We start from the raw sequence: 23,294 nt of genomic DNA, 5'->3' as shown, positions 1-23,294 counted from the left end.
CTCACCAAACAAATTAAAGAGAGTATGTGTGCCTCTGAGGCCAGCTCCATCGCAGCACTAGCTCCAGAGTTTATAGAATCTCTTAGTGACTAAAACAGGGCTCAGGATAAGGAAATACCAGCCTTTCTGTTGTCCAGAAAGGGTCGGGACGCACCCAGAGGATTTCTAAACAAAGGCCAGCTGGTTTGAATTTGATGTGCCGACCCCAAACCAGGTTGGGACCATGTGGCTTCTGGGTTCCTGATGACAGCTCTGCATAGTGCTAATTAGCATGCATTGTCACTCCTGCCTGCCCCACCCTCCTGGCCTGGGCCAGAGCCTTTCCCATCCCAGGGGAAACAGGGCCCCAAAGGAATAGGCTGTGAGTTTCTGTCCTAGTTTGAGACCTGGGAGCAGGGCCTATGTTCACCTCTCTCAGCCATCAGGCACCATAGTTAGGGAGACCCATTTAGGATGCTGCTCTAGCAATGCTCCTATGTGGTTCCTCTTAGAGGCATGGTTGGAAAGGACAGGTTTTAAAAAGGTTTGCCAGAGGACAGGGAACACACCACACCCATAGTTATCATCTCTCCAAGCATGGAGGCTGCACTCAGCGTTTGACAAGAAAGAAAATATTTCACCTTTTCTTTAGTAGGCAAATCTTGGGCTCTACATAAAGGGTCTTGACACAGAGGACAAGCTAAGAGGGGTGCTACCATGTTGAAGGAGGGGGACACAGCTCAATAGCTCTGGACCTTTAGGATACAGGGATGAGCACTTTGCAGTGTCAAATAATTCTGTTTAGGCGCCTGTGCTCCTGGGCCCAGACAGCATCTTGTAGGAGTTCTTCTTGGTTGTCTGTATTCACATCTAATCCTCAAAGCCAGCAGTAAAGCTCCCTGACTTGGGTTTTCCAAAACAGTGCCAAGGGAAGAAAGATGAATTTAAGGAGGAGGGTAGGAGGGACAGGTCATTAGCATAGAGAAGGAGTTGGGGAAAAACAACCATACATTTGGAAAAGGACAGGGCTGAGAAATCATCCCCACTTGGTCTTGCTTATCACAGCCAAGGTTCTGAAAGATTACAGAAAGCTGACTTCTGTCTCCAGAGTGACAGACCCATGGTCAACTGTATACCCGACACCTCTACAGGGATAACTAGCAGAATTCTCAGGCGGAACTCATCCAAAGCCAACTCCTGACTTCCCTTCCCAAATCCATTCCTCTCCCAGTTGGTCATTTCCATCTCAGAAAATGGCACCACTGCCCAGAGAGGCCAAAACATAATTATCCTCGATATCCATCCTTTCCTCACCCCACCCCATATGTAATCCACCAGCATGTTCTTCTGATCCTATCTCTAAGATAGATCTAAACTCACTTCCCAATCTCCACTGCTTCACTACTCCAAGATGCCATGATCTCTCACCCAGAGTCCACAAGAGTCTCCCCACAAATCCCTCTCCTCCTTGTCTAACCTCCTCATAGCCATCAGAGATTGTATAAAAGGTCACAGCAGATCATCATCTTCCTGGTTGAAATCCTACAATAGCTTCTATTTAGAGTTAAAATAAAATCCAGATGTCTTACCCTGACCTCCAAGACCCTCCCTGAATTGGCTTCACCTACCTGGGTGACCTCATCCCTGCTGTCTCCCTCTTGCTCACTGTTCAGGCTTGCTGGCCTTCTTTCCCCGCCTCTCACATGCCAACCATGTTCCCCCCCTCAGGGCCTGTGCACTTGCTGCCCTCCGCCTGGGACACCCTTTATCCCATTTTCCATGTTTGGTTCCTTTTTGTCACTCAGGGATCAGCCCAGAGAGGCCCTCCCTGACATTCCTGTCTGAAGTCACTTCCTCTCCCTTCACCCTGCATCAGTTCCTTCAGAGGACTCATCCATCATTGGATTCTCACTTGCTTATTGTGTTCTCTCTAACTGGAATATCAGCTCCATGAAATGATTCAAAAATCCCCACCTTGTTGAGAGCAGTATTCCCAGAACAGGGAGGGCAGGTATGCAGGAGCCATTAGTAAAGCAGGAACATTCACTGAGGTCTTACTGGGATCCACCTTGCCTTTCTGCATGTGGGCCTCACGATGGCCCGATGCATATGCTCACCGTGTAGGGGAAGAAACACAAACTCAGAGTCAGTAATCTGTCCTGGATGAATTCGAATCCAGGTTCATTTGATTCCAAAGCCTTTGCTCTGAACCACTGAAGACACTGCGTCTTTCGCTGTTGGGAAGGGACAGGAGCGATGCTCCGAGCTCCTGCCCCAGGAGGGTAACTCTAATGGGCTATTTGTGTATTGTAGCTGCGGAACTTTGAGGATGGGGATGGGGCAATATATGACTGTCTTCTGAGGTTTCGGCAGTGAGCAATAACAAAGTTCTACTCAAAGCCCAGTCTATAGTTCCAACTTATATTTCACTATGTAGACTAGGGATGCAGATGTATAAAAAGGTAAGAAAAGATAAAATTTTAAAAATAATATTAACAATAACAATGTATGTTGCAAAGCTTATGCATATTTGATTCCAACCCATTAACATTTAAAATCTTTCTGAGTCTTTTTTTTTTTTTTTTTAATGTCTTAGTATAAGTTTTAGTTAACAAATGATTGATAATAGGAAATCGCTAAGGGCTGGAATCTGGCTGTAACCATAGACACTTCCCTTGTTTTCCCTCTGTATTCTCTCAGCTGGCCACTTTCCCTTCCCTTTCCCTCTGTTTTTTTCCTGTTAAATTCTAGGTCTTGAATGTTTATTCTCTTTTTTAATGTGCTTTTTCGAACTTCATATATCATGTAAGAAAACAGAATCAGCAATCATTCGGTAATTACCAAGGAGCAATTAATGCTGAAATTAGCCACCTATTACAAATGGTCTGCTCATTTTTCTCTACAACATCAATTTATTTACCTTATTCCCTTGCAGAGCTCCTTCTGTGAACTCTGGGTTACAAATACTGCATGTGATAAACCATATGCAGTGCAGAGCTTTGTGTTTCTGAGATATTACCACCCTTCCTTGGGGATTTTTAGAGTCTTTTGCCTCAAAGCTGCCTGAGCACGAGAAGCTCCTGTGGTGAATCATTAAATACTCCACTTTGCAATGACCAGATCTGAGGGTACCAGGAATCTGTCCTTGAAGGGCAGATCCTAGCTGTCTACCTCATATAGTGAGGTCCTCCTTCCATCTTTGGAGTGATGGGTGTAGCTTCCTTTGAGTCCTTTGAGTCTTTGAGTCTTTCTAAAGACTCTTTCCACCTTAAGCAAGGCAGGCTGAAAACCTGAGAGCCAGTACCAAAATTTCAGTCTCTAGAGGGTGCTGGGGTAAGAATGAGATTTAGGAGGGCAGTGAAGGTGATGCTGTGGCTTCCCTGGTTTGCATTCCCTATGAGCAATGGTGTTCTTGGAAGACGCTCCCAATACTGTGTTCTGTTTCATCTTCCTCCTCCTCCCTGTCAAGATCACACACTACTGAAAAAAAACCACTTATTTCTATAGAAAAATGTATAATTTATAAACAGCTTCCTACCTCCCTGTCTTCTTTGACTTCACAAAAAACAAGCAAGAGGCCTGTTGAGTGCTGAGAGCAGAAGAGCCCATATTCATGATGTTGGAGAGAATGGACATCAAGGGCAAGGAGCCCAATGGCCTTGGTGGGAGAACTGCACTCCTGAGCAGAGCTCTCAAAATCAGCTTGAGCCTCAGAGCAAGGGACATATCTTTTCCTTTGTGACTATGACTACATTTTAATTTCTAACTCCAAATTAAAAATAAAAGAGAAAGAAGAAAATAATCTAAAGGTACACTCTGGGGAAATAGGAATGCTGTCTCTTTCCTAGAGCTCTGTGGCTGCACCCATCACACTTTGCCGTGGTTTCTCCTGGTCTCATCTTATCTACAGCCTTAACGTCCCCAACTCTGAAACATCAGGACCTGAACCATACCACTGTGCAAGCTGAAGCAGTGCCATTTCCAGCACATACAGGCTGGGCATAAATCCCAGCTCTGGCCTTTGTTAATTATGACACATTGAAGTCCTTTCTCACCCTCTAGTTTTCTTTTCCTAGATTACCTCAAATGAAGAGAGATATGGAAGAGTTATCTATGAATCACAGCTTTCTCCTCTCCAAAGAGAAGCAGCCTCACATCTGGTGAAAAGTTCAGGCTGGGGCTTTGGATCACCTGGGCCTGAATCCTAGCTCTACCACCTGCTGGCTGGTAATCTGGAACAAGATGCTAGTCTCGCTCAGCCTTAGTTTCCTTCTCTGTAGACAAAAATGATGATAACAGTACCTCAAGAGCCTTTGGAAGGATCAAAAGAGGTAATGCACAGATGTATTCTTTTCTATGCCTGGCACTTAGTGAGCAGCCTGCCATCCTTAGTTGCTGTTTTACAATAACAGCAAGCATCACCATCTTCATCGCCACTCAAAATCTCTGATTCTAAGGAATGTGTGCAATGAACTATGAAAAGCTTTTTAAATAGCTGCTGTTTGTACCTTCCTTCACCTGTCTTGAAATAGCAAAATGTTTTAATTGCCACTTTTCTCCTGCCCCCGCCTATGACCATTCCGGCCTCATAAATGTGAAGCTGTCTTTTGGGGGACACTACATGTGGAAAGATACAATGAGGTTAAGAATCTTTTTATTGAAAAAAGATTGGGAGCTGGACCTTCCAGGAAGTCTCAAGCCACCAGTTCTCTTTCAAGTAAGGAGAGAATGACCTTTAGCCCACAGAAAAGGGGTAAGCTAAGCAGACGACAACACATGTGGCATTTCAATTGGACCTGACGATGACTGATCGGTTGAGAACCCAAACATGGAGGCCCTTCTTTATTTGCACAGCTGGAAAACACTCCATTAACTGTGATTTTTGAAGGAGAATCAGCCAGTGCTTATTTAAAATCTTGGCATACTGAATGTTAGAGAAGGTCACCATGGCTTTGTGAAATATCTGAGCTAGTCAGTAGTCGGCCCTCTTTTCTGTGTTCCAGTTCACTTGTTTTTGAAATAGTGTGAACACAGAACTTTAAATTCCACCAGCCATTCTACAGTGGCAATGATTGTTTTAATGTATTTAAAATGGCTTGCTGCTTTGTCTCATTAGGGTTGGTTCCCTCAAGACAGGACCTACTTATGCATAAAATGAAATAAACTCACAAGCTCTAGGCCTCCCTGGATTTTGCTGGTAGACTGGAGGAGGCAGAGAACTATTGCAAGGGGGGTACGAATGTCCCCAGACATTCATTTCCAGAGGAAGTGTCTGAGATCTGCTGGCTAAGAACTGTCTCCATGGCTACCAGACTCCCAAGGAAGAAGTCCTGCACAGATAGCAGGTCCTTGACCACTAACTCAGTAACAATGTGAGAGCCCTCATGATTCTTGCTCCCTCCCAGGGTCATTCTGTGGTCAGGCCCGGTGGGTTAGTTCTACCTCCTTGGACTCTCCTTGGGTCTGCTCTGGTCCCTGAATGCTAATGCTTCATTTCACTGCAGAACTTGGCCGAGTCAGGTTGAAAATATGTAAGGGGGCCCTCTGGACCTCATGACACTTGAGATGAAAAATGTTATGCTGCCTCCATACTATAACAATCTGAGACTATAAACAATGATTTAATTAATGACCATAGAAGAATACTTGCTCACCGATGTTACGTGGTCCAAAACCCCTTAACTGACGCAACGTGAAGCCAATGTTTATATGGGCACAGATGACTGGAATATCACATTTTGATGGCATTGCTACTTTGAAGAGCGGCAAACAGTGACATTCCCAAGGCTCTTTACATAGAAGCAGAATGAGGAAGGTGAAACTATCGAGAGGGGCTAACTCTGGTAGCAAGGGAAATAACTGGATGTGGACAGGAAGGGAAGGAGAATTATCATGGAATCCACAGCCTGTCCAGCCAAGCAGCTACTATTACCTCCTTGGATTTTCTGCATTGCTGTACTCATAACTTATAAATCCTAAAGGCAATATTCTATAGCCGGGCCCTAAAATACTCCGAGTTGACTAAACTGTCTTCAAAAGGATGCCTCGAAGATTCTTATAAACAATGACTAAAACTAAATTATGGTGTAATATTAGTTGATTAAGACAAGACTTCAATTTGAGTAATTTTCATCAGCTGGACACAGACAGTGGTAAAAACAATAACCCATGACTAAATGCATACTAGCTGATGGAAGAATTGCAATCTGATGTGGCAAGAAATAACAGGAAATTTTTTTTTTAAATTTAAAAATGGAAAGAAACTTTTTTCAAGACCACAGAATAAAGGAAAAAATGGGAAAAGTATAGCTAACTCAAGGTTTTTAAATGTCAACAAAGTTCCAAAACTAATTTCAAGAAAGGCCTCTTCACTCAGAGGAACTCTGGGATCTACTCGGCCTCCATCTCCTCTGCCTGTGTTCTTCCTATAGCTCTCCCTGAAAGGAGGCCAAATGTATAACTCTGAGACAAGTAGAATTATTGACACCTTTTAGTGAAGCAAGCCAGACAATGAACGAAAACAATTGTAGAATGTGTTATTTTAGAGCTTCAAGGATATGTTAAAAACTTCCATGCAGCCCTTCCTTTTTCAGATGAGGAAATTGAGCCTTGCTTAAAAGACTGTTCAAATAAAAGCAGATAATTAAAGAAAATGCCAAGCAAAGGGAAAGATGGGTGGAGGTTTAAGAGCCTGCCTGTTCACCTATTCTTAGAGAACTTTCCCACACTCCCATCCACAGTGCTGAGTCCCCCAGAGCACTTATTTCTCCATGGGCTTTCTCTGCCCACACCCAATTCAGCAGGGAGAAAGAACTGGCCCAAGCTGGGTACCATAATCTCTTCACGGGGGTGAGGGGGTGAGGGAGGACGTGAAATTAGACTTCAGATTTGCTAGTCAGCCTTGAATGGAAAAGATATACATTTTGCTTTCTTATATTGTGCCTTGCCCACAGTATTGTTGTGTGGATGGATGGGCATGCATGATACGGGGTGGCCATTCCTGGCTATATGCATGCCATAGTAGGGAAGGTCTACCTACAGAGAAGTAAGAATGCCATGGACATGTCAGAAGAAACTGAGAAGGAATAGAAAAACAAAAACATGTCTTCCTTCTCCCTTGTGAGACCCAAGCTTCCCTTCCCACCAGGGTTCTGAGCCACTCCCCTCTCTCTCCAAAACGCCTTTTTAAATTTCAGGGAACAACTTTGGTGGCTTGCACCTAAAACAACTTTGTCTTAGGTCATGAAAACTGGAGCGCAGACCCACAAAGCCTTCACTCAGTCCTCTTTTCTCCACTAAAGTCCAAACACTGGAGCTTTTATGAAGGATGGCTTGGGAGACCCATTGAAAGCAGACTGCTGAAATCTATCAATCCCAATCTACTGTGCTATAGGACCTGCCTTCCTTCATTAGGATTTAGAGTCGACTTACCTATTTTTTCAGACATCAAAGGAGCACACGCTGTGGTACGAGGTTGGGCTCTGTCAGAGCACCCAAGATGAAATCAGAGTCAAAGGCTGCTCTCATGGAGCTTGTAGCCTCAGAAGGGAGGCAAACAGGACCCAGAGATCAACATAACATGAGAGAATAACTCAGGGCACTTACATACCAGAGACCAAGCTACCAACTTTATTTATATGGCATCATGTCATGCCCACAACATGCTTGAGGGGAAGGTATTGTCACCACCTCTGCTCTGTAGATGACATGACTCAGACCTACCCAGATAGGTTTGGTAACTTGCCCATAGTTGGTGGAGAGTGATTGCTCAATTTGGATACAAGGAGTCTGGACTCTCCCACCTATTAACTTGCTACGCTTTGCCTTCTTGGCTGCGTATAAAATGAAAAGAAGGCCTTCACAAACTGGGCAGCCCTATTACTGACTTTCCAGTGCTGTCCCCAAACTATTTGTTTCTGACATGCAACAGGGGATTGGTAATCAATTAACCTTATGAATATAAAAAAGCTAATGATTACTGAGCACTTCTTATGTCCTAGTATTGAACGAGGCACTTAATATGCACCATTTCATTAATAAGAATCAAAGGAAGAACTGGATACAAACTTTCAGTTAGACAGAAGGAATGAGTTCAAGAGATATATAGTATAACATAGTGACCATAGTTAATAACGATGTGTTATACACTTGAAAATTGCTAAGAGAATAGATTTTAGGTATTCTCATCACAAATAAATTATAAAGATGTAAGGCAATACATATGTTAATTAGCTTGATGTAGTCATTACACAATGTACTTATACTTCAAAACATCATGTTGTATGCCATAAATATAAATAATTTTGTTAGTTAAAAAAATTAAAGGAAGAATTATTATTACCGTTACCATTTTGAGTATTTGAACATTGAGGCAAGTTAAAGTTGACCAACTTAATTAGTAATATAGGTAAAGTTATGCTATAAGAACATATCAAACTAAAAATCTCAGTGGCTCAACACAAAAGTTTATTTGTTATGAACACTATTTATAATCCAGTGTGGGTTGGCAGAGGCAAGGGACAGTGAAAGTCATCTGCTCCATGTGTTCACTCAGGGACCCAGGCTAATGAAGGCTGCTGCATCTCATGACTGTTCTGTCTGGACCATGTACCTTCAGAGTTCACTAGAACAGAAGAGAGTACCAACACCACCACTCTAGCTCTCAAATGCTTTAGCCCAGAAATGACTCAGGTTGACTTCACTCACGCCCTATTGGCCAGAACCAGTCTTGAAGTCCCCACCTATATGCAAGAAGGCTGCGAATGATGAGAGAGCATATGGATATTTGATGCACAGTAAATGTCTCTGCCATAGTAATTCTCCCAAGGCTACTCAGCTACTAATCAGAAGAATGGAAAGACTTAACCACTCCACTTGACTATGTCCTCAAAATTTGGCGCTGGGCGTAGTGGCTCATGCCTGTAATGAGGCCACTTTGGCGGGCAGATCACTTGAGCTCCAGAGTTTGAGACCAGCTTGGCTAACATGGCAAAACCCCGTCTCTACTAAAAATACAAAAATTAACTGGGCATTGTGGGGCACACCTGTAATCCCAGCTACTTGGGAGGCTGAGGCACAAGAAACACTTGAACCGGGGGGGCAGAGTCTGAAGTGAGCTGAGATCGTGTTACTGCACTCCAGCCTGGGCAACAGAGCAAGACTCTGTCCACAAAAAAATAAAAAACAAAAAAAACCCCCATAATTTGGAAGAAACCATTTCAAGTCTATCAGTAATCACTTAGATATACCCAGACTTTACCTTAGAATTATTAGAACTCTCTACTTTCTCATGAATATTCCTAATTCTGCAAAAGTAGGTGGAAGTTATTCAGAGCCAAGCACGTTGGGAAGACCCACCTTTGTTGGCACAGGCCATCCACTTTAGATTGTCTGCAAATGCAGCCTCTCGTCCAATGAGGTATGTGAAGATGCGAACCTGAAAGGAAGACAAACGCATGGCTGAGTGGCATTCACTTTTTGCCATCCTGCGCAGATCACATGCATGGCTCACACACATGTGGCTTACCTCTTTAATGCTCCATGCTTCCCATCTGCAGGAACATATTTAAGACATCTGAAGTATAGTCAGCTAAAAATGTATTCAAAACAGGGGTCTTTGATCTTTTAAACCATATGGCACTGGTGGTGGCTGTTTTTCGGTGTGCAAGTCATGACAGAGAAGAATAACTGGGAATGGGAGACTGGCAGCCTCATGGGCCTGGGCTTGCTTCACACATATGGACAAGTATCATCTAAGTCTGGACCAAATCCCTAACCATTTTCCCCATTCACACAGGAAATGCAGAGTGTGCTCTTCTTGGGAATAAAAACGCCCCTGAAAGACCCTCAACATTTCCCTCCAATGGTGAGGACAGGCTGCAGACACTCTCTTACCATCTGTGGTGTCTGGCATGATATTAGAAGATAATTAACTGAGATGAGAGACACAGCCTGTGGCCAGGAGACCTATGGGGAATCTTTCTAGTCTTCCTAAGCTTTTGGTTCCTGAAGAGCAAAGAACATATGTAAAAACCTGGCTTTCTTATTTTCTATTGGTTTCTCAACCCTCTCTTATGAGGTCAGAACTCTTTGAAACAAAGCATGACCTACCTGCCAGATGGTATTTAAGGTTAAATGGAAAAAATATAAGGAATGAAAAGGTTAAAATCCTTTAATTCAATTTAAAATGGTATGTGGGTCAACACTACACAGTCCAAACAAAATCCTTCTGATGGGCCATGTGCAGCCTGTGGCCACCTCTTTGTGACTGAGGTCAATGAAGACATGGCATTAGATGAATGACACTCATCAGGTGGTATCAAAGGCTTTACCAGGTGATGTCCTTCCAGCTCCTCTAGTCTGGTGGGTCAAGTGCTCCTACTGCTCCTCCCCAGCCTTTGCTACAATTGTGGTTAGCTAGTATTTTGTGTAGCTGGTCTGTGAAGTCAATTTGCTTGCTAAGATATCCACTTGACGAGGGAAGGAAGGGATGTCTCCTTTACCTGGCTGGGCCCTGATGGAGCACTGCACTTGGAACACTGATACTCAATACATGGAGACATAAAAAGATATAAATGCTTACAGTGGATTGTAAAAATGAATATTCTGTTTTAATTTTGCATATCCTCAAATCTGGGCATTATAACTTGAAGGCTAGTTGTGAAGTAATGGTTTCTTCCCAACTTAAAGAGATATGTAAATGCACGTTATTATTAGGAAATGTCAGTCTGTGCTCATCTGTGCTTGGTAAGGCCATGACTTTATTTATCATAGCTCCTGCAAGGGGGCTTTCCGGGTGGATGGGCAGGCAGACAGACCTCTTTCCAGTCCTCTGGCTCTTCTCCACACCACTCCCATCAGAGTCACATTTGGGAGTGAGGATATGGTTGTTTTGTTTTGTTTTTTTAAATTGGGAGATTCTGGCTTCTCTTGGGGGGAACAGAAAGCAAAGATCCAGTTGGGCACAGTGGCGCACACCTGTAATCCCAGTACTTTGGGAGGCCGAGGTGGGCAGATCATGAGGTCAGGAGATTGAGACCATCTAGCCAACAAGGTGAAACCCCATCTCTACTAAAAATACAAAAAAATTAGCTGTGCATGGTGGCATGCATCTGTGGTCCCAGCTACGCAGGAGGCTGAGGCAGGAGAATTGCTTGAACCCAGAGGCAGAGGTTGCAGTGAGCCGAGTTTGCGCCACTGCACTCTAGACTGGTGATAGAGTGAGGCCCCGTCTCAAAAAAAAAAAAAAAAAAAAAAAAAAAAAAAAAAAAAAAGCAAAGATCCAGCCTCATATTGCCAAAAGTGATTACCATTGACCCTGCTTCATATAGCTGCACCCTCTGTTCACTTTCTATGCCTGTCTACTGTCAGCACTTAACTGAGAATCTCTGATTGAGAGGAGAAACTGAGGCCCAGTTAAGTACAGTGTTTTGCTTAATTTCATCAAAGTTTCATCTCATGAGAGAGGACTTCTAAGACCTCAGGATAGCACTGGTATCTGTTTTCAACCTTTGGGAGATGTTGGTTTGGTCAATACAGAAGATCCCAACCAGCTCCAAGGCCCAGAGCCAGCACACACAGAATCCAGGACGAACTGGAATCAAGTCTCTTGAGACCAGACCCATACTTTCTCATAAATCTTTGTCTTTAATTTCAAATTTAAGCTCTTTAAAGGGGAAACACTAGACCAATAAAAACTTGTATCCCCACTGGCTCCTTGGCAAGCAAGAAAGCATAAGAGATGCCTCTGTGGAAATGCAGCAATGAGTCTATCTTTATAAACAAAGACCCAATACAGAACAACCCATATTTTTGAGCAAAGGTGTGTGAGTATCAGCCTCCTCTGCTGTCTAGATGAAGAACCTTCATATAAACTGAGTTCTGTTGGAGACATAGTTAAAACTCCAGAACAATACTGTGAATCACTAGCAAAACTTCTATAACTCCTCATTTAAAAGACGGCATCCTATTTGGAAAACCAGTAGGATCGCGCCAAACTTCAGATCAGACATGGCTGCTTAAGAATAATTGTGCTAACAATAACCACAATAATGAAAACCATCACCACGTCCCCTACCTCACCAGCACAGTCCTACCACGACCACCACCACCACGGTGGCTACTAAAATCAGCACCATCCCCTGGGTCAGGTAATGTGCTGAGGGGTTTATGGGTATTATATTTGTTTTGTTGGTTTATATGTTATTTTATTGCTTATGAAAGAAAATCAGAACAATGTTCAATATTTCCATTGATTTGTAGTCCTTGGCTCCCAGTACACTGACCTCCTTATCTGAGCAGAAATGGCATGAAAATGACTTGTTGCATGCCTGCCTACAAAATAAACATAATCAAAGGATGCTGGGTTCACACCCTACATCTCTCATAATAATGCCTTTCAACTGACCACAGAAGAAAAGAGATTTTACTTTAAAGTAGTTTAAAGTAGGAAATATTTTGGAGAGAAATTTAATAATAGCATTTTATATTTGTGGTTTTTTTTTACATAGTAATTCCACCCCTAAGCATTTATCTTATAGCTGGAACAACAAATAAAATGCTTACAGGGACTAAGAGACAACAAAAATGACAGAAGTTGTAGAAGAGAGTACATATTTTCTGGAAGCCCTAGAATTCAGATTCAGACATTTTCAAAAATACACAATTAAGAGTACATAGATGTTCACCTTCATTACTTGTAAAGGTCAAAAACTGTTAAATTCTAAGTCTTTCTTGATAGCTGACTGGCTAAAAGTTCATGGTACATTCGTGTAGTGGGCTATCCAGCAGCTATGTCCTCATCCATGATGCACGGGTAAAAGTGAAAAGCAAGTTGTGCATTTTGTGTAGCACAAAATTCTATTTTTTTCTAAAAGCAGCCTCACACTTTTTATTTCATAAATTTTATACCATTTTACAAATAAACTAGCATTGCTTTAATAATTAAAGATCATTTTAAGTGAAAAGAAAGTAATGACATTGCTATTTCCTGAACAATTCTGTTAGGACACAGGAAGAATAAACGTTGCAGTGAAAATCAAACACAAAAAAGAGATGACATGTGGAAATTACGTCTTGGCCTTGCATATTCCAGTTAGTGCTGCCTTACGCCACTGCTCATTTAACTGAGTGCAAAACCTCTGTGAACAACAGTCAAATCGCTCCCAATTTCCATCGTTAACAGATTCTATACCCTAATGGATCTTATTTCCAACAACTGGAGTTTCTTCCCTAGGAAGCACCACATAACAAACTTTCAGTGGTCTGCCCTGAGCCCAGCTACTTTTCTGATGCAGTGAGTGTGAAGCAGACCCAGATCTGGGGTGGTCCTGAAGGCCAGGTACACAGCACAGACAATCATGGGAAGGTGCTGTGGCATAGTTCTGGCCTACACCAGATCTCCCTGGAAAGCCAGGCTTTCATGCTCATCATCTGCAGGCATGGAGCGCACCACTTTCATTAATGCAGCTCAAAGGCAGGGGTAAAAAGAAGTCTGCATCAGCCTATTCGCTCATTTTGATCTCCCACTTAAGTTTGGATGGTCTTTAAATGTTCTACGAACCCAATTAAGCTTAATAAAACGTTAAGATGTAGACTTTCAAAGTTCAAAGTCACTTACTTTAATCTACTTAATATAAAATTTCCCTAATGGAACAAACAAAAAACTCATCCAGATTTTTCAAAAAAGCAATTATGCTTTTTACTCACATAGATGCAATCCCCATCAGAAACTGAGAGGGGTACCCTTCTTCTTAACCTTTGGGGAAGATATAGTGACTTTGTAAAGATAATGAATCAAATTTTCTCCTTTCTGCAGCCATTAAAATTAGGGGAGGGAAGTGGCTACCAGGAGAGTTATATGGGGCAATTGCACACACAGAAAATAGGCTGCTGCTGCCTGCAGATCTCCCTTCAATAATGAAGAAAGCCTTGTGCTTCTGAGAGAGTCCAAGAGTAGCAGTTTGTCATCTATCACGTGTAACTCATGAGTGCCTACCATGTGCCAGGGACCATTCTTGGTCCTGGATAAACTACCATGGATAAACAAAACTAACTCTGCCCTCAGAGACTTCACATTTTCTTGGGAGGGAAACATAACAAATGGTAAATTCATATAGAATGTTTATGTATTTGTTGGATTAAATGCTGATAAAGAAAATAATGCAAAGTAAGGTGATGGAGAGTGATAGGGGGCTGCATTTTTAGAAAAGGAAGACAGGAAGGTCTTCCTGATAAGATGATATTTGATCAGAGATCTAGACAAAATGGAGTGGGGGAGAAGGAATAAGCCACATAGCTAATGGGAAAGAGCATTCCAGGTGAAGGGAACAAAAGGTACAAGGTCGCTGTGACAGGGAAGCTCCAGGGATATTGAAGGGGCTTGTGTTAATGGAATATAGTCACCTAGCAGAGGTTGCAGGAAATTAACTTGGAGATACAATGGGTGCCACATCACACGGACCCTTGCGAGTCACTTTTTCTTTTTTTTCAGGAGGGACTGAGTGGAAGTCTCACATGAGCTGATACATAATGTAAAAGGATCATTCTGGCTGCAGGGTAGAGCATAGGCCATGAACAGGTTCATGAACCAAAGGAAAGCACAGGTTCATGAACATGAACTCAACCTGACTGCCCATTCCATTATCCTATGATAATCTTATAATTCTGAATGCCCGTGTCCCATCCATAGCCACAGAGAGTAAGGGTAGAAACAGAGGTAGTAAGTAGGAGGCCACTGCAATGTTCCAGGTGAGAGATGACAGTGGCTCTGGCCAGGGCAGTGAGAGTCCTCAGACTTCACAAGGCATCAGTATCACCAGGGGCCTTGAATCACATGTCGAAGGTGGAGTCTTAGCACCCACCCTCCTGAGGTTCAGAATGAAGTAGGCCCAGGGATATACATTTTTTAAAATGCCCATGGTGGATCTGACACAGGTGGGCTAAGGCCAACACTTTAAAAAAATGCCACCAAGCATATGAGGTCTAAGTGAGACCAAACATTAAGAAATCACTGGAGCCATTTCCAGGAAAGCTATTCCTACAGTTTACTAAGGATTGAGGCAAAACTTGAAGGAGTTTACAATCCAGTGGGTGGTTAAAAAAATAGAGAAGCTGGATCAAAATGACATTTTTTAAAAAGCTTGTGTCAACCGAAGAAGGCAGGATCATGAGATATCAGCTGGACTTGGCAAGCACGATTAGCTAACTACACTTTCCTCCTTCCCCAAGGAAGGGCAGATTTGTAGCCTGTTGTCTGTAACTGCTGAGCTGGGTCTTCACAATCTTTGGAATTACAATAATTCCACTCTTGCTCCCAGAGGCAGAGGAAAGGAAGGTTTGGAGACCGAGCACTTATGAGCCTCAAAAAACAGTCTATACTTTTATAGAAAAAAGAAGGTAATCTTTTATTTTAAAAAACATTTAACTACAAATCCATTCCTTCTACCTTTAAAAGCAAGCAATTTATATGAATTATTTATGTCAATGTCATTTGCTATCAAATCTGTTCATTACCTATGGATTCCCACATTCATGGGTTCTAAATTTTAATTTAGCTAAGTGGCAGCCTCCGTATTAGGCATGCCTTCCTGTCTTCTCTGCCTTCCTGTCATCTTCCTGTCCTCTCACCTGCTCATGTCCTTTTGGACTCACTGCCCAACTCAGTTATTCCCTAAAATACTTCCAGGATTTCTCAAAATGATGAATGACTTCGCTTTAGAAAGGGGTCTCCTTTATGTTTTAAAGTCAATTTGCAGCTAATGAATATGTTCTTAGTCTATATCTTCACAAAAGATATTACTAATGAACTTTCATAGTTATTTGCTTATTTCTGTGATTTCTGGTACAGAGAAGCATTTCTGAATAAAATCTTTAATCTTTAAGAAGAAGATAAGGGTTGGAACCTGATTACTCACATAAATGCTTCATAAATCATTGCCAATATTTATCTTCATGAAAATTCTACAAGAGTAGAGATGGGCTCAGAGAAGGCTGACTCCAAAGGAAACAGTTATATTGAGCAGGCTGCTTTAATCTAGAAGCCATCATGCTCATAATAAAAAAAGAAACATCCTTATCCAGAAGGAAGAGAAAGGCAACCATGGTAACGCTACCCTGAACAAGCAATAAAATGGGATAAATTGAATTAAATTACAAAAGTAATAAAATTTCAACAAACGAATATCATAGATCATTATGAAAAATGGACTGTCACCTTGGGGACGCTCTAAGAGTCTATACAATCTCCTTTTTCCCAAGCACGAGTGCCTGATACCTCATGTGTGGAAAAAAAAATTCCAATTCAGAAAAAAATATTGTTATTTGTAATCTTCTGGCCAAAGGGATAAAAGTCTAGTTTTATGGCCATGTGTTTTGTCAAGGTGAAGGAGACAGGTGTTTCTTGGCCACCCAGAGACTATGACCTGGAGTTGGTACAACGGAACACAAGAGATTACACACGGCTCAATGGAGCAGTAAGAAGTCAGGCTGCAAACATCCTCAAAGGTGTGTGATGCAATTTATTAGACTGTCCAGCTTCACTGAATTCATTCAGGGGACAGAGCCAGTATATTAACCATGTCTTTGGATTTTCTGTACTATTATTGCTCTGATGTCTGAGGCCTTATAACCTTGGAGGGACTGCCCCTCCTAGGGTTAGCTAATTCTTGGAGATAGTAAGCAACTGGCCTGCAAGTGCATTTCTGATACACAAACCAACCAATCCACAGCCCACACCTCCAATCACCTACCTCCATCAGGCTCTCACAGTCGAGGTCATACCACCTGCCCTAATCACCCCAGGACCAGGTAGCAGACAACTAGGGGCAGTCACTCTACCCCAGTGCCCACTGAGACGACTGACTACCCAATGATAAGCCTGGTTGGCCTGCTTTGCCTCTTTCTTCCCATGGAAAACACAATAAAGGCTTCTACCCTCTAGATCTCTCTCTCTGCCCACTCATCTTGCCTTGGCACTTCCCTGTGTGGCCCTTCATGGTATGGCATGCCTTCCGCTTCTAGGAAACCATGGATACAATATACTTCTTCCTTCATGACAATCATTTCTGTATCTGTGTACCTTGTTATACCTGACTAAAACAACTTCCAGGTATTCTTAAAACAACCAAGTATTATTTGTTCCAGGTGGGTCCAATGCTGCACTTACTGGCTTGGTGATCTTGAGTGAAGTATTTAAACCTACTGAGCTGTACTTGCACCTCCCCCAACGTGGGGATCCTCCACCCACCCACCTCACATTGGTGATCAACAGCAAATGAGACAATGGATGCAAGGACAGGTCAGAAGTATCAAATTCCATTCAGTTAGAGTTGCATCCCACTCGCATTTCAGATAACTTGCTGCAGTGAAATTAAACAAAGGGAGCCAAGGAAAGCCAAGTCTTCCATCCATAGATACTTCCCTCATCCTGCCCAGAAGTTTGGTTGAAGAGGAAGCTGACTCCTGTGGGTGAAGAATGGGATTTTTCACGGGGTGGGTTTTGACAAACTATCACTGATGTCTGTCAATACCAAGGATAACGGAGTTGACAGTTTCTAACATAATCAGGAGCACTAGAGCTATAATAACAATTACAACTTTTATAACCCTTGGAGAGTCAAAGGATCCACTGAGAACTTGGCAGGGGCTATAAACCTTCTCCTACCCCTTACTCCCTCCCCGCAAAATCCAAAGGCTATATACTCACAATTTCAGATAAAATTCATGAGGGCTGGGGCATTTCCTCCACCAAAACCCAGATCTGGATTGTCTAGGAACATCTGGCTCCCAGGTTAAGAATCCCTGTCTTATAAATCTCTCGTATTTTGCACTATAAATTCCTCAAAATCAAAATGGTTTCTTTGGGTGATCAAGATGGGCCCTCTTAGTGGATATGCCCACTAAATTGAGAAAGAAGTTCATTTGGTCATTTATATGCCCATTCTGTGACAGTTTTGTGCCGACCAGATATCAGCTATTCACATTCAGATCCAGAAAAGTCATATCAGAAGTGAGTCCTCTACATGGAGGGACATTGTGGAGAAATCAGGAGCCCTGAGACAGAATAGGCATCACTGTGGACCTTGGGTTTTTATGATGCACATCACATCATGAAGCCTTTGCATGGCCACATGTAAAGGAGCAAGGATAGAAGGGACAGACAGACAGAACTGAGTCTGTAGAATCCAGCACAGTGCTTGGCACAGGGCCAGCACTCAAACACTTGTTGATTGGCCAATACCATAAAATCCCTGTCTACTGATACTAGGGATCCTGAAAGAAACCTGTCTCCAAGCTTCAGGCTGCTGGACACTACATGGCCTAGGATTTATATGGCTCAGAAGCCCCATCCTGCTACCCTTGCCCTCCGAAACCCTGAGAGATCAAGTGGTGACAGCCATTTGTTCATAGGTATGCCCCATCTTTCAAGAAGGATGACAGATTCAATACCATGAACAAAAAGGCAACTAACATGTGTAAATCCATTAAATTAACCAAAAACAGATCAGAAAATTGACTTATGTCAAGGAGAATAAATTGTTCCACAAATTGGGATGGCGATGGTTATATTCATAAAACATCATGGGGCTGTGTCACTCTCTAGCTTAAAGCCCTCCAGTGCCTTCCCATTGTACTTGGAATACATTCTAAACTCCTAACACCACAGCTAAGATGCCCTGGAAGGTCCAGAAACATGACCAACTCCTTCTGGCTTTCCAGTCTTTCAATCCACCTCTCCCACTGCCTGGAGTGCCCCTCACCTCCTGTTTGCATGGCTAACTCTCTTTCACCCCAGCTACCCTCATCCTCATCACCCCTTTAGTTTCCTTCATGATACTCAGTATATTCTTAAGTTACATTAATGATTTATTAGTTTACTTATGTTTATTTCTACTTCCAAACTGAAACATAGATGTGAGAGCAGAAGGAGGCACCTGTGCCCAATTCAGTACCTGGCATGGAGTATTCTCAACGAATATTAGTTACCCACCTTTCCTATCCTTCTTTTCACAAATTTGGGAAATTAAAGGAAGTCAGCACGGGACATAGTTGAATTTATCAGCATAGAGCTCATTCCTTCATTGCAACTCCATTTTCAACACTTTTCTATTTTTCCAGACTGATCTGTTATCAATCAGTTGAGATTTTACTTTCTCTATGCTCAATTCCCATGATTTCTTTTTCTCCTGAAGCTCAGTGATAACATATGAGGAAATGGAGGTATGAAAAAGCTCTGGTCTTTGTTATTATAGCCTCATAGTCAGGGACCAGAAAAATGGTGTCTTATGCAAGGCCTCCCATGGATGGATGATCAGTATTATAATATTTCTTCTTAGGTGCCTGCCTCTTGATTCTAGATGGAAGCTATGCAAAGATTGAAGCCAACTGTATTTTAAATAACTGCCTGCTTCAGGGATTCCCTAGTGGGGAAAAGATCACATCTTAAAATAGCCATGCGATGGTTGCTATTCCAAGCAGCTTTCAGTGGAAATCTCTCCTTTTCCATACACTTTGTAACAGTGGACAGATGGCATCATTTCATGGAAGCCAGAGCTGAGTGGGTGGACAAGTTGGCAGAAAGCAGTGGTTACCAAACAGGGCTAAGAATTGGATACCCCCATGTTCAGAATCTGAGTCTTCCCTCAAATGAGTGGTGAGGCCTTGGGGTAAGTTGCTTGATTGATTATTTATTTATTTATTTATTTATTTATTTATTTATTTATTTTTTGAGACACAGTCTTACTCTGCCGCCCAGACTGGAGTACAGTGGCTCGATCTCAGCTCACTGCAACCTCTGCCTCCCAGGTTCAAGCAATTCTCATGACTCAGCCTCCCAAGTAGCTGGGACTACAGGCATGCACCATCACATTGGCTAATTTTTGTATTTTGAGTAGGGATGGGGTTTTGCCATGTTGGCCAGGCTGGTCTTGAACTCCTGGGCTCAAGTGATCAACTCGCCTCGACTTCCCAAAATGCTGGGATTACAGGCATGAGCCACCGCACCCGGCCCCAGTGCTGTTTAAAGTCGAGGCAGACAGACTGCTTGAGCCCACAAGTTCGAGACCAGCCTGGGCAACATGGCAAGGCCTCATCTCCACAAAAAATACAAAAATTAGCCAGGTGTGGTGGTGCGCGCCTGTAGTCCTAGCTACTTGGGAGACTGAGTTGTCGGGGGCAGCAGTCAAGGTTGCACTGAGCCGAGATCCACTATTGCACTCCAGTCTGGGTGACAGACAGAGACCTTGTCTCCAAAAAAAAAATTAAAAAAGAAAATAAATTTATATGAAAATACAAAGGAATGAGAATATCCAAAAACTCTCCTTAAAAAAATAGGAACAAGGCAGGATAATTACCTCACTGTCTATCAAGGTTTATTATAAAGTATGGCAATTAAGGCAGTGTGGCTTTAGTATACAAATACAAAAATCATCCAATGGACCAGCAAAGAAAACTCCAAAGCAGACCAACACATACATGGATCCCTGATTTGCAACAAAGAGGGCATTGCGGAGCCTGGTGAAAGAAGAGTCTTATTTTTTAATTTTTCTTATTTTTTTTTTCTTTGGATGGGGTTTCACTATGTTGCCCAGGCTGGTCTTGAACTCTTGAGCTCAAGCTATCCACCCACCTCAGCTTTCCAGGGTGCTGGGATTATAGGTGTGAGCCACCTTGCCCAGCAAGTTACTTGATCTTTGTAAGTCTCATTTTCCTTACTTGTAAATTGGTCAACATCATAGAACCAGAATGATGTTGTTAAATGGCTGTTGTGAAATGGATTAAATAGAGTAAAATGTTTGGGACTTGAGTGGCAGGGGAGGATTAATTCTGCAAAGGAAGAGGGGTCTTCTAAGAGGAGATCTCCAAACGTGCTCTTTGCCTAGACCCTAAAGAGAGAAAAATAGAACAGAGAAACAGGGAAAGGTCTGAGAGTATGAAGCCTGATGACATGACCTGGGTCTGTCTCTTTAGGCCGTAGAGAAATCTCTTCCTTTAATGCTCTCCCTTCCCGCCATCCACCCCTACTCTGAGTTGGTCTCCCTTTGCCTCCCCCTGCGTCTGGATCAGTGAGACGCCAAGGGCCCACATCAGGGTACATGACCAAGACCCACTTGGTCTTGGGTGCAGCTGGAGTCCTCGTGATGTTCTCATTGGGATTTGGGGCCAAAGCCCCACAGTAAGAAGCCACATGCATCTGCACAGTGTCCTCTCTCGTGCCACCCTGGAGAAGCAGCACAGCAGCAGGTTATAGGTCGAGGAGTCAGGAGTTTTGGATTCTGCCCAAATCATTCTCAGACTCATTAAAACCAACAGCTGTTGTGAATTCTAAGCTAGCACAGTTGCCTTTTCCCAAGATTCTTGTCGTTTATATTTTCCCAACCCATCCTCCCTGTCACTAGGAATTAGTCCAAAATAGCAGTTTCCCTGTCACCTCACCTACTGCCTTCTGGGACTTCTGTCAGTAAGAAAAGTCAAGGACTCGTCAGACAACTGCAAGGATATTGCTGAGGACAGTGCTCACTCTGTTTTGCCTGTGATTCTCCAAAAGGCAGACAGGTAGGGACATAGCTCCCTGTGGAAGGGGTAAGGACATATCAGAATGACTCATGGGTTTTTGGTGATCTGTACAAGCTCACTCTCTGTATACCAACCTCTTGCCCTTCCAGGGGTTCTACTAACCCAAGATCCTCAACTCCCACTATGGAAGCATGCCTCCCGGCTGAAGACCCTACTGTAGGAAGCTGCCAGTAGGACTTCAGTGAGCAGTAGCCTCAGGTGAATGGGGTGGCAAAGCAAGTCAATGTTCCTGAGAATTTGGGGCAACCATTATCTTCTTTTTGAGAAGCCCCAGGGAAAGTTTATTCTTACCTTCAGTCAGTATGAGTTGTATTTTATCTGAAGCAATCATTACATCTTAATCTCTCAGACCGTGATTTGTACAGCTGTCCTGGTTCCCTCTTTGCATATGCAAACTGGCTCAAGCAGAGGGCTCAAATACCCCATCGGAGACCAGGTGTGCTGTGGCTCCCCTGTCTTTGGTGTCCTTTTCTCCTTGCTACTGACAACTGACTTGTGTTACCTTTTCTGTTTTATGTTTCCCATCCACCCACCCTCCCACCTAGCCTTTCATCCATTAAGTATTAACTGGAAATACCTGCTAGATACTAAACATCCTGCTCCATGCTGGAGGCACAATGGGGAGGAAAAAATCCATATGGTCTCTGCCCTTGTGGAAGTTGTAAGCTCTTGAAATACTTTTTATAGAATGGGGAAGACAAAGGAATATGAAGAAAATATATATATTTCTTTATACATATATAAAACTATATGTAAATAGTTCTGTCATTCCAGAACTGGGTCACTACTGCACTCTCCCCACAAAGAGCTTGGTTTCCCTGCACAGGACACATGCAATCTTGGACTCTATGGCCCCAGCTCCAGTTGATAAGGAGGATCATGTAAATGCAAAGTCATCCTATTCCTTTTCTAAGCATAGTGCACTGGTAAGATGAATATTTGAGGCCAAAAGAATCCCAATGACTTCTCCAACTGCTTGCTCCTAGAAATAACCTTGCAGGCCCTCTCCATGTTTTTTGTTTGCTTGTTTTTTGAGAAGGACTCTTACTCTGTCACCCAGGCTGGAGTGCAGTGGTGCGATCCTGGCTCACTGCAACCTCTGCCTCCCAGGTTCAAGCAATTCTCCTGCCTCGGCCTCCCAAGCAGCTGTGATTACAGGCCCACACCACCATGCCCAGTTAATTTTTATATGTTTAGTAGAGATGGAGTTTTGCCACGTTGGCCAGGCTGGTCTCGAAATCCTGACCTCAGGTGATCCACTCGCCTCGGCCTCCCCAAGTGCCTCCATATTCTTTTCTTCCATCTCTGCCAAGTCTTTTTTTTTCCTATTGAGACGGTCTGTCACTCAGGGTGGACTGCAGTGGCATGATCTCGGCTCGCTGCAGCCCAAAGCAATCCTCCCATCTCAACCTCCCAAGAAGCTGGGACTATAGGCGTGTGTCAGCTTCACACATGGCCAATTTTTGTATGTTTTGTAGTGATAAGGTCTTGCCATATTGCCTAGGCTGGTCTTAAACTCCCGGGCTCAAGAGAGCCTCCTGCCTTGGCCGCCCAAAGTGTTGGGACTGCACATGTGAGCCACTGTGCCAGCCCAAGTCTTACATGTAAGAGAAAAGCAAGGAAAGTTAAGTAGTACTGGTCATACAATAATGGGAGAAAAAGGCATTGTGACAGATAAGGGCTGAAGAAGGTGGGATCACATGGGATCCTAGATCATTCTTGTCTTCAAAGAACTTCTTGTC

General features: G+C 43.0%; 1 protein-coding gene across 5 annotated transcripts in view; it reads right to left on the bottom strand.

Moving 5' to 3' along the window:
* LOC105480634 (calcium voltage-gated channel auxiliary subunit alpha2delta 3) overlaps window positions 1-23,294 on the bottom strand; it is a 932,903-nt gene that overhangs the window by 301,158 nt on the left and 608,451 nt on the right. For all 5 annotated transcript variants that reach the window (XR_011620085.1, XM_071091908.1, XM_071091909.1 and 2 more), the window contains one exon: window positions 9,337-9,415. Coding sequence is in view for 4 of the 5 variants with exons in the window: in XM_071091908.1 (XP_070948009.1) it covers window positions 9,337-9,415 (79 nt within the window). In the remaining variant the exon portion in view is untranslated. The remainder of the gene's footprint in view (window positions 1-9,336; window positions 9,416-23,294) is intronic.

This window comes from Macaca nemestrina, chromosome 2, assembly GCF_043159975.1.
Source record: "Macaca nemestrina isolate mMacNem1 chromosome 2, mMacNem.hap1, whole genome shotgun sequence".
NCBI lineage: Eukaryota > Metazoa > Chordata > Mammalia > Primates > Cercopithecidae > Macaca > Macaca nemestrina.
Note: the sequence above shows the minus strand (reverse complement) of the source record. Positions and strands in the feature narration are given on the sequence as shown.